The sequence below is a fragment of the Lycium ferocissimum genome, chromosome 11, assembly GCF_029784015.1.
Source record: "Lycium ferocissimum isolate CSIRO_LF1 chromosome 11, AGI_CSIRO_Lferr_CH_V1, whole genome shotgun sequence".
Classification (NCBI taxonomy): Eukaryota; Viridiplantae; Streptophyta; class Magnoliopsida; order Solanales; family Solanaceae; genus Lycium; species Lycium ferocissimum.
In genome coordinates this window covers 65,537,531-65,549,856 of record NC_081352.1, presented here as the reverse complement: position 1 = coordinate 65,549,856, position 12,326 = coordinate 65,537,531, and the positions used below count along the sequence as shown (strand labels likewise).

The 12,326-nt window shown below is 36.2% G+C and overlaps 1 protein-coding gene across 1 annotated transcript; it reads right to left on the bottom strand.

Annotated features, from left to right (window-relative positions):
* Nucleotides 1-4,884: 4,884 nt before the first annotated feature.
* LOC132037934 (probable pectinesterase 8) lies at nt 4,885-11,996 on the bottom strand. Its single transcript, XM_059428597.1, has 5 exons — nt 11,526-11,996; nt 10,987-11,158; nt 10,388-10,594; nt 5,314-5,573; nt 4,885-5,198 (listed from the first exon to the last, which is right to left on the bottom strand). Exons 1-5 carry the CDS (start codon nt 11,894-11,896, stop codon nt 5,042-5,044), a joined length of 1,167 nt encoding a protein of 388 aa, XP_059284580.1. The 5' UTR covers nt 11,897-11,996; the 3' UTR covers nt 4,885-5,041.
* Between the last annotated feature and the right edge of the window lie 330 nt (nt 11,997-12,326).

Here is a 12,326-nt window from a genome sequence, read left to right as displayed (position 1 = left end):
CACCTTGAAAGGTAGGGCGGCTGTTTCCGAAAGACCCTCGGCTCAAGAGAGGAGAAGAGAGGAAGACAAGACAAAAGGTCAGATAGGGCCAAGCATATCGAAAACAATATGATAACATGAATACCAAAAGCGAGAAAGTCATGATAGAACAGTCCGGGAAGAATGGAGCATTAACTACTATAGATAAATAAATAATCAAAGTACAACGGCCCAACAAATATAAGCAGCAATCAAATGCATAAACCAAAAGGCAATAAACAAATGAGCGAAACTGCAACTACTATAGTGAAAGGGTAAGCCACCTAGCCTTCTATCTAATCCGCGTCCTCCACAACCTCCTATCTAAGGTTATGTCCTCGGTGACACAGGAAACCGTGCCATACCTCTCCCAATACTTCTTCGGCCTCCCTTTCCCTCTCCGAAACCATCCATAGCCAACCTCTCACACCTCCGCACTGCAGCATCTCTGTCTCTCCTCTTCACATGCCCAAACCATCTCAGCCTCGCTTCCCGCATCTTGTCCTCCACCGATGCCACTCCCACCTTGTCTCGGATATCTTCATTCCTAATTCACATCCACCGCAAAGATTCGCATTTCCGCGACTTTCATCTTCCGAATGTGACATTTCTTGGGCCAACACTCCACTCTGTACAATAAAGTCGGTCTAACCACCACTTTGTAGAACTTGCCTTTAAGTTTTGGAGGCACTGTTCTCCATTTCATCCACCACGCACCAATACGATGTGAAACATCGTCGTCGATATCCCCATCTCCCCGTATAATAGACCCAAGGTACTTGAAACTTCCTTTCTTTTGAATGGCCTGGGTACCAAGCCTCGTGTCGCGGTACTATGAACCCGCACTCCAAGTATTCTCTTGTCCTACTCAATTTAAATCCTTTAGACTCCAACGTTTCCACCGTCCGGCTATTGTTAACTCCGTTTGCAAGTCTCGTCAATCAGACTATGTCATTTGCGAACAACATATACCAAGGCACCTCGCCTTGTATTTGTCGCGTCAATTCATCCATCACCAAGGCGAATAAAACGGGCTAAGGCGATCCCGATGCAACCCCATCGAATTCTCCGAGTCTCCTCCTACCGTCCTTACCCCTAGTCTTAGCTCCATCATACATGTCCTTTATCGCTCTAATGTACACCACGGTACACCTTTAGCCTCGAAAGCATCTCCATAGGACCTCTCTTGGCACCTTGTCGTAGGGCCTTTTCTAGGTCAATGAATACCATGTGCAAGTCCCTCTTCCGCTCCCTATTTACAATATGAATGGCTTCGTAGTCGAGCGCCCCGCATGAAACCAAACCGGTTCTCAGACACACCTCTCCTCTCCCTCATTTCCACCACCCTTTCCCACACTTTCAAGGTGACTTAGCGACTTGATAATAGTTGCGGCTTTGAATATCTCCTTGTTCTTGTACACGGGAATCATTGTACTCCATCTCCATTCTTCCGCATCTTCGCCGTCTTGAAAATGACATTAAACAATCCAAATAAGCCTACCCCGCCCGCATTCTTCCAAAATTCTCTAGGAATCTCGTCGGAGTCCGGTCGCTCTTCCTCTCGCGATCTACGAACACGCCTCCCCCCTTAACCTCCTCCACCTTTATACTTCTACAATAACCAAAGTCGCGATGCCTATCAGAGTGCTCCAAGTCTCCCAACACAATGTCTCTGTCCGCTCCTTCGTTGAAGAGTTCATGAAAGTATGACTGCCATCTCCGCCACGCGGGCTTCCGTACCAACACTTTGCCATCCTCTTCCTTGATGCACTTCACTTGATCCAAGTCGCGTGCCTTCCTCTCTCTCGCCTCGGAAAGCTTGAACAACTTCTTATCCTCACCTCTGTCCTCTAATTCTGCATAAAGGCGTTCAAAGGCTGCCGTTTTAGCTGCCGAAACTGCCAACTTTGCCTCCTTTCTCGCTATCTTATACTTTTCCCTGTTCGTCCGCTTCTCTTCATCATCCTTGTTATCTAGCAACATATATGCCTCGCTTCTTTGCTTCTACCTTCCCTTGACTTCTCCATTCCACCACCAATCCCCTCGATGCTTATAACGGCGGCCTCGTGAGACCCCCACACCTCTAGTGAATGCGGCCCGTCCTATCCCACATATCGCTCGCATCCCCCCTACTATCCCGAGTGCTCCCATATCAACTTCTCCCCCATCTCTAGTTCACTAGATGGAGTCAAACTCCCCCACCTAATCCTCGGTCGGTCATCCACAACCTTCTTCTTCTTCTTCTTCTTCTTCCTTCTTATCTCCAAATCCATCACCAATAGCTTATGTTGGGTCGTAAGATTCTCGCTCGGTATGACCTTGCAGCCTTAAGAGGCCTTTATCATCTTTTCTAAGAAGCAGAAGTCTATTTGCGTCGAAGTAGCCGAGCTACGAAAGATTATCAAGTGCTCCCTCCTTCTTCTAAAACACGAGTTGGCTATCCAAAAAGCTTTGCGAAATCCAAGAGAGCTCTACCATTCCCCGTCCCCGAAGCCAAATCCTCCAATCATAACCCCTCGAAACAGACCCAATGTGCCCATTGAAATCTCCTCCTATGAATAACTTCTCAGTAGGCGGTATACTTACCACCACTTCGTCCAAGTCCTCCCAAAAGCGCCTTTTTACCTCCTTGTCCAAACCTACTTGTGGCGCGTAGGCACTAATAATGTTCAAGGTGAACCCTCCAACGACTAACTTAATCGCCATCATCCTGTCGTTGATCCTCTACCACCGATCTCTAAGCTACTATCTACTAAGATCCTACCCCATTCCTATACCTCGACTTGCCCGAGAACCAAAGCTACCCGTCCACATCCTTAGCTTTAGGTCACCCATTTAGTCTCTCGGACACAAGCTATATTAATCCTCCTAAGAATCTTAACTAACTCTATGGACTTTCCCGATAAAGTCCCAATATTCCAAGACCCTACTCTCAATCTAGTTCCCTCAACCCTTATAGTCCCCGATCCCAGCGAGAACATGACCCTTTCCCTCACCAAAGCCAATAAAGCAAATATACGCTAGTGAAAGGTTAATCTAAGACAAACGAAGGATCAATAATAGAGCACAAGTTAGTAATAGTCTATAAGTTTAGAAATAGGTATTCAATTAGGCTGGCTAAATGACGGGAAATGGAGCTATTGGAGGTACCAACCAAGTAAGTAAACCTGTCACCACCGAGAAATCTCTGTTGTCAGCCGAAATATCGTTCTCTTCCGAAAATAGACCATCAACGTTCACCGACATTAAATATATCCTGCGATGTGCAGAAGAAAAAAGAAAAAAAAAACAAGAAAGGAAGAAGAGAGAAAGAGAGAGAGAGAGAGAGAGAGAGAGAGAGGGATCCTAGGCCGGAAACCGGTTGGTCGCGGTGCCCGGTTGGGGTGTGGCCTGGTTGGGGGGGGGGGTGGGTGGGGTGGGGGTTGGGGGGGGGAGTAACTTACCGTTACATATGAGAGGAGAGAGAAGATGAGAGGAGAGAGAAAATTGTATGCATCAATTCCTATATTCTTCCTCTAAAATGAATGTAAAGGTGAAGGTGAAATGTTATATCGAATGACAATTATAGAGAGGTTTGACTTATTATTCTAGCTATACATACTAATAATATATCCTATATTTTTTTTCTTCAAAACTTTGTATACTGATTAGCGTGAAAAATACGATACTAACAACATATCCTATATTTTTTTTCAAAACTTTGAATACTTAGTGTGAAAAATACGGGATATACCGTGATAAAATATCTGCTTTGATTAGACAAATTAAAGGAGATGGAATGAAAGAGGGGGAAACTAGAGGAGAGAGATATGGCTAGCAAAAAATATGGGATATATTTTATTAGAGAAATATAAGGAGAAGGAATGAAGGAGAGAAAAAATGGAGGAGAGATTCCCGGTTCTAAACAGAGAGATATTAAGAGAAGAAATGAGAGAGGGGAGAAAATTCTAGGAGAGGGAATGAGATTGGAACGATATGTGCAATTATTTTAAGGGCTGATTTATGGGTTATGTGATACAAGATTTAATGACGCAAAACGTGTGAAATGGTGACTGAGAGCCAACTCCTTAAACGATGGCTATTCTATGTCAATTATATGTCTTAGTTGATTCATTGTACCATTTTCTCTTTATAATATATAGTCGTGTATATCATGTATACCTCTATATATCCATGAACAGCTGTGTGTGATATACAATATTATACAAGATATACACATGTGATATATATTGTTGTAATGACATTTTCCAAATCGATTTCAATCCTGAATGTTGAATCCAAATCAGTTATAGTACCGCCAATCTCCCTTAAAGCTTGTACATACCCTAGTCCAAATGTTTACAACGAATTCAACCGACACCCACTCAAAAGATAGAGAAAAGTGTATTTATATGAAAAACTAAAATCAATTTTGGACATGCCAGCAAAGAGCTTTCCGGTAGCCTGCCATTTTTCCAACTATAGAGGACTACCTCGAGAATTTATGAGTTACTGAGGAGTTCGAAAAGAGATTCGAGATGAGATGAGAAAAATGTAACCAAAAAAAAAAAAAAAAAAAAAAGAGAGAGAGAGAGAGAGAGAGAGAAAGGAGGCGGGGCAGGGAGACCGGGGGGGGGGAGGGGGGGGGGGCAAAGTTATAAGATCACACATTGCCAATTATTTTGGGCTACAGGTGGCAAAATAAGGGGCGCTAACGCAATCTTCCGTTACTATCTTTTCTCAGCTTGACACCTACTTTAGAACCATCCTTGTTTAAGTATGATAAAGCTTCCTTGTAAATTAAGACTAAGGCACACTCGAAAATTAACAGAATTAATGATTTAAATAATAATACAAATGATGTTGTAAAGCGGATTAAATTGCACTGATAGGTAAAAGTTCATTTATAATAGCGTCAATGAATATATCTGTATATGATAAATCCATAATTATATTACAACAATCTTGATCAATTTTGAAATATTATGCGAGTGCACGGACGTAAAAGTAGAATTATAGAGAGAAATACGGAGAAGGAGAAGTGCTAAGAGGAGAAAGATTGGAGCCATAGATCAGCATCAATGAAAGAGGAGTTGAGGAAGGGAACAATTTGTGTATCATTTAGTCTTTGAACGTATGACGCTCTCAGCGACATATTGGATCCTGCTCCTGAGCAGTTGTACTCTCCATAGAATATTGTCCTGTACATATTAATCATTCTAATCAATTAAACTTTAAAATCAATAGTAGTATAATTTAGTTGAATGATAATTTAGTTTAAACTTTTAGATAAAATGATTATATCGATGACTTAACTGGTCTCTTGAAGGGTCGTTGAAGTCGTTCCAGCCCTCGGGAGCCACGATGTCAGTCATGTAAGTGTTAGCAAAGACGACGGTCGAGTAAGGCCTCCACGCACGCCCTAACCAAATCCAACCAGTGCCTCCCAAAGTGCAATTCACGAATGCAAAGCCACTGTTTTCGTCTTTGGCAGCCTTGCCGTTTGCTGTTACTGCCCCGTTTATCGACTTCACTCCTGCTGCTACTGGACTTGCTATTGATATCAATTGGCAGTTCTGCATGCACTCGAAACTATTAGAAGACCTAATTCAGAGAGATCGGCCTCTTGAAACTTTATTTATTACATTTAATTACTTTTGCCGGTGCTTTTGATAACATGCACTCGTTTTGTTTCAAAAAGAAAATACTCCTCAAAATATTACTCCCTCTGTAACCATTTCATTTCCCTCTTCCTCATTGGATTTTTCGCATGTAAAAGCTAATCTTTCATAAGGAATATAATGCGTAACTTCCAAAATCCAGAATGTTGGTTATGGTTTCATACGTTTCTCTAATCATCATACTATACTAAAAGTGGGAAGCTCCAAAGTGAAAAGTTGAATTACCAAAATACCCATAAAAAATTGAATGAAATTCTTACCCATCATCTAAATACTATTCTTATACTATTTATGTACCAAATAGTAATTTTACCTACCAATGATAATTAAATGAATCAATTAAATGGGAAGTTCAATGAATCAGTGAAAGCACTTTTTGGAAATACATTCATCTTTCCGACATGTTCATACATTGTTTTTGAGACCTTTTAATCTACCAACCATATTTATATAACTGTTCAGTTGATTTGTAAATAAAAAAATAAAACAGATGTATTAAAAAAAATTACTTTTGAGCTTTAATTTACATTGCAGCTCTCCATCTCCCACGTACTAATAGATGGATATGAATTTGTCTTTAATTAACATTTCAGTTTTTCTCCTTATATCTTCCATGTGGATCCAATAATGAGCTATGAATTTGCTAACAATTAGTCATAATCATTTTCACTTTTCAATAATGAGCTATGAATTTGCTAACAATTAGTCATAATCATTTTCACTTTTCAGTTACAAATTTCATATTTTTCCAACCTTTTACATGCTTTATTTTACCCTATAAAAGCGCACACTAATTATCAAAGCAGTGCCTCAGTATTTCTTTTCCCAAAAGACTAATGTTGTTCCTGCTTCTGCGTATTACATTTTGCAACAACAGGTAATATAATATTTGCCTTTTTCTCTACGTCATTTTATTCACTCATGTCTTTGTCTTATGCGTGTGCATGTATTTGGGAGCTTTTTATTTCATAGCTCACACTACTAATAGTGTTATTTTTAGACAAGTACCTCATATATGTGTTCCCATCTGAAAACTTTTTGTTTCGTGACTCATACTACTGGCGGTGTCATGGTTGCTTCTATAGAATTTTAATTTATCTTTGAATAAAGCTAATGGAAGAAAAGTTGAAGTTTCACCATTTAAAATCAGCAATCGAATCAAAAGATCATTTAATCGGTAAATTAACCATACATAAAATATAAAATTAATATTTTCAAATTTAAGTTTGGGGGTTACATTTTTTTTGTCTGAATTTGAGGGTTTAGTCTCATTTTTTATCTTCTCAACCTCAGATTTACAATAAAAGAAATCTAATTTAACTAGCATCAATTACTTATTACACCTTTTTTGCCGTAGTTATAATAGGCTAAATTAGAAAGAGGCACCCTGTAGGATATAATTAGCATAGTTGACTTCTTACTTTCGATCTTCTTTTACAATTTGTCCATATCAAAATATGAGTGCTTTATATTTAAATATGAAAAAAGTATTTTAAGATTGTTCATGTTAAACACTAAACATCAAAGTATGAAATGCTAAGATGAAAATGCACTAAGTAGCAGCTTATATAACGAATTCCCGACAAGAATCTGAAGCCCTTAAATTGATTGTAATTTTGGTTTTTTGCTAGAAGAAAAGGATTGATTATTGCACTATATTTCATAATAGGATTATACTCAATTAGGAAAAAAATGTACTAATTTAATATATCATCACATAACAGTTGCGTCCACATTTACAAACATTGCTTTTTAGAAGTGTCAATTTAAATTTTCTCTTTCCTTAGTTATTACTGAAACGTTGCCTTTTAAAAATATAAGTGTCAAAATTTTACTCTTCTCTCTCCTCAATTATTACTGAAACGTTGCCTTTCAAGAATTAGTGTCAAAATTTTACTTTTCTCTCACCTTAGTTATCATTGAATTAATAATCCACACCTATTCGTCCATTCCTTTACCGACATTACTTCCCATTCAAAATCATCTTTTATACTGATTTGTTTCAACTGCCTATTATTTTCAACATATTAAAGAATTCCTTTGCCTCTATGGCTTTACGCTTCCTTTTTCTTTTGCATTACTGAGATAGCAATATAGACTTTCTTCCTCTTTATTTATTCTAATTATCATTGATTTACATTTTGATTTTTAACCGTAGTCTGGCTTCTGCTTATGGATATAATTCCGCATCTTTTTAAAGTTTCTCTGGTGTGCATCTATGATATTAATTATTTACTTTTTCTCTTCAATTTTTAGTTTTTTTTTTTAATAGGAATGATAAAAGAGAAACTAACCAACGAAAAGAAATTGTTTTATGTTTCGTGATTTTGCAGAAAAATGACAATTTTGTAAAAGATATTCAAGGAGAAAACTGATAATTTGACTGGAGTGGAGAGGAAAGTAAGGTGGTAAAGCTTCTACTTCTTTTTTTTTTTCAATCTAAAATTTTGCTATAGAGAAAAGATATATTGAATTAAGAAAAAGCAGAACCGGCCGCTTCATTTGCCCGAAAATATGATTTAAACCATAAATCCTCAATCACTCTTTGGTTTCTGTTCATTAATACTCCCTCCTTCCCAATTTATGTCACATCGTTCACGTTAATTTGATCAAGCTTTGAAGCTAAATTGAATTACATCAACTTAACATTTTTAAATTAAAATTTACACATTAAAAAACTATATAAAAAGTACTATAAGTTGCAACTTTTCTCATGTCAATGTGATAAAAATATATATTATAAAATATCGACCAAAATTTACATACTTGAATCTTGAGAAACAAGAAGTGGCACATAAATTGAGAAACAGGGAGTCTGTTTCTTCTTATTTTTGATGTATTTTTTATCTAATATTTGTTCATTAATTCTCAGTTGGTGAATTTTTTTTATAGATTATAAAAAGAGAAATAATGACGGTTTCTCTACGGAGCAAGGTGATACAAAAAAATATGATGAAGTTGATTCAAGGTATTATTCTGTCTCTTTTTAGTAACTTTTTTTTGGAGTAAGGTCCATTTGAATCTATTTGTTCATTGATCTTAAAATCTCATGAAACAATTGCTTTTTAAGATGTAATAAATAATCCGTCTTCTTTATCTTAAGCTTGATCAGAATCTCATTATTAAGTGATAATACAAGATTAAAATTTTATATGAGTAGGATTGGGATAAAATTCATTTAACTTCTTTGTTATTTATTAGTATTTGCTAGACTTTTTTTGTGTATGAAACTTAACAGGGTAAATTGACAATAGTTATTGTTGCCTCAGTCTTAAGTTGTATCCTAAAAAAAAAAAAAAAAAAAAAAAAAATCAAATTTGCAAGGTAGTGATTTCCACATTATTTCATCGATTTTAGTTTTTTTCCTCTTGCATATTAGTCATTGAAAAATAGGTGAATACGCTGTAATGATGCTTATCCTTGTAGTCTGTTTAATTCAATTAAAAATATGCTCAATCATCTAATCATATAGCATATTTAATTTTTTTTTTCTTTTGCAGTTTTGATGTTTTTCTTTTCTTCATCTCTTGGTGGTATTTTTGACTTGGTTTAAGTTCTTCAAGGTGATCTTCAATTTGGTACTAATGCGATCAATAATGAAACTATTCCAAATTTGTTAATTCGATCCGTGATTCGAATCAATAAATTCAACTACATGTTTTTTTGCAGTATTGTTTCTCTTACTTTTATGTTTTCCTCCAAATTTGTATTAATAATTCGTTGCATGTGGTACCTGATGTCTAAACACATTTTAAGGCATGTAAGAACACTAAATAATACTCTGTTGGCTTCTCCGGCAATGAGCTTTATGTACTATTTACATTTTCTTTTATCTTAGAAAACATGCATGCCATGTAGTTGAAGTTATATACACAAGAATATATCAAGTAAAAGTATTATATAACATATGATGAATGAATAATACTTCTAAATCATTCATTAGAGGTACTCAATGAAATATTATCAACATTTTTTTTTTAAGAATTTGCTTTTTGTTATTTTTAATTCTTAATATTAGAAAAAAGTAAGTCGCAAAATTCAATGAGGTCATCATTATCCGCACGAAGCGTGGGAAGATTTCCCAGTATTAATGATATAGGCTCATTATTCATTAGTTCGAGCGTGCGCTTTTCTATTTCAAATTTATTGTGATCCACTCATTCCAATCTATATATTGTGTTTAAAAATATTATACTGATTAGCAAGGAAAACATGTGCAACGCACGTGTCTGAAAACTAGTAATAAGGTAAGTTTTCAAGTTGCTATTATTTAAAGGAGCGCGCTCAATGAACTGTACGTCACTGTGAAAAGATTGGAAGATCTGACCAAAGAAGGAGATAGCTATGTAGATTCATTCCGTCTGTTCTCAATTTACGTGGCATCATTCGAATTTCGAGAGTCATTTTTTTTTATAGTGAATTCGGATATGGAATTTATAAACTTTTTGAAAAAAAAAAATATTTAGAAAATACATAAAAATACTATATATAAGTCATACATATAATAATTTGACAATTCAAATTATTTAAAAGGCATATGAAAAATTACGGTTAAAGAAAAACTCGTTCAACCGAACTAACAAAGGTCGCCACATAAATTAGAACAGAAGGAGAATATGTATTTTGTGGGATAAAGATAACACGTATTTTGAACTCCACGCAATATCTTCGTACTTGTGATATGATTAGGTGAAATAAAAGTAATGTACCTCGTAGAGTGATTTGCCATTGCCAAAAATGAAGTCGACGGAACCTTGAATATAACAATCCTTGAAGTAATGGCGACCCCTATCGTCATGAAGAGTATCCTGTGCTCCGAAAAATCCACAACCCCAGAAGGCAGCCTCATCTCCGGCTATCCTAATCGCCACTGCCTGTGCTCCTACCGCCCCTGGCACCGGCATTGGAGCTACATTCTGTATTTATTGCACTATGTACATAAGAAACTGCCACATAAATTGGGATGGAGTATAATGATAGGGTTCATTCAATTGAACTCCATTCGTCTAAAGATTATAGTGTGGTAACAAATTGTTGAATTTCGTTTACATATATAAATTATTGAATCTCTTCGACATAAGGAAAATTTGTGATGTAGTGGCAGAAGTTGTCCAAAAATAACGTTAGTTCACAAGGTCAATTAAATCGCAGGTGATAATTTAGATATTTCTTTTTCTTTTGAATCTCTTTGTTATAATTCCTGAGCTGCCATTGCAAGTATGGAGTCACAAGTAGCGAAATAATAGTTAGACTTTTTTCTGCGTGAAAATGAAAGAGAAAGAGAAGGGTTGATGGTAAGTGTATATACCATGAAACTTATATTCTTGGCAATGAAATTGGTAGAGAAAACTTGGACAGAGCCACTGTAAAATGTGCCATTTGCAGAATTGGCTGTGTCATTCCATACAATAGCTGTGGTCGTATACCCTTGCCCTTGAAATGTGATGTTAGGTTTTGTTTTTGGAATAATCACCTTTTCACTGCATTTTTAATCAAACAAACAAAAAAAATAAAAATCAGTTACATTATAAAACAAGAGAACTTAACAAAGTCACCTAATTAATTACTCGTTTGTTCTAATTTATGTAATACTTTTCGTTCGAGATTCAAACTATGTAATTTTTGACCAACATACCATTTTATGATGTTCTTTTATCTCATTAGCATGAAAAAAAAAACTGCAACTTATATTACTTATCATATAGTTTTCGAATATCTACATTTCAATTTTAAAACATTAAGTTGATCTAATTCAATTTAACTTCAAAGATTAGTCAAATTGATTCACGGGAAGCGAAAGGAGCCACATAAATTAGGACGGAAGGATTGAGAACTACTGCTGCTTACAAATAAATGCCATTGTTTATCCATATTAAGCTTCTTTTCGCACTAAAATTCCCAACAGCATCAACAGCAGCTTGCACTCTGGTGAAATTGCAACAACCATTACGATCAACGCAGAGAATGGACGTTGTACTTGTGTCTATAGTGGGAAAATTGGGTGAAAATTTGTCACAGGGTGATTGTTTTGCCTTATCATCGTCAGTGTGACGATGATGATCATGGTGGTGGCTACGACTAACACTGAACGATGATGCTGTAGAGAAACGATCAAGAATGCAATTGAAGTACGTTCGGGGTGGATTCATGTAACGAGTTGATGCCAAAACAGCAACAATTGCTATGAAAACTGGGAAATATATGGCCTTAGGATTCATTTTTCTGGCTCGAAGGACAAACAAACAACGTGGACCTTAACATAAATAAGAGAAGGATGACATTTAAAAATTGGAGTTCTTGGATTATACACTTGATAAATTGCTGATAAACTGAAAAAATAATAGGAGTACTACCTGAATGAAGTATAAGAATGGGTGGCATGCCTTGCAAATTACCCTTTCCTTTTTTTGTTCCTTTTTGGGGACAATGCCCATAGGCCATACCTACCAAAACTTCAAATGGATGATGGATTCTTATGCCTTGATCAGACCATTATATTGTTCTAACTAACAAAATCAAGAATCACTGCTAAAAGCAACTTAAGAGACTTGAGCCCCTATGTTTTTTTTTTTTTCAAGGCTAAGATATCTGAATATACATATTTTTCCTTTAAATATTGTTTCAACAAATGAGCATTGGATGATTAGG

Bases quoted from the DNA above. Each gene is read 5' to 3' on its own strand.
- LOC132037934 (XM_059428597.1), bottom strand. From the start codon at position 11,896: ATGAATCCTAAGGCCATATATTTCCCAGTTTTCATAGCAATTGTTGCT. The intron at 5,574-10,387 runs GTACATTACTTT...GAGTGCATGCAG, and splicing joins ATGGCAAATCACTCTACGAG to AACTGCCAATTGATATCAAT. The intron at 5,199-5,313 runs GTTAAGTCATCG...TAATATGTACAG, and splicing joins AACGACCCTTCAAGAGACCA to GACAATATTCTATGGAGAGT.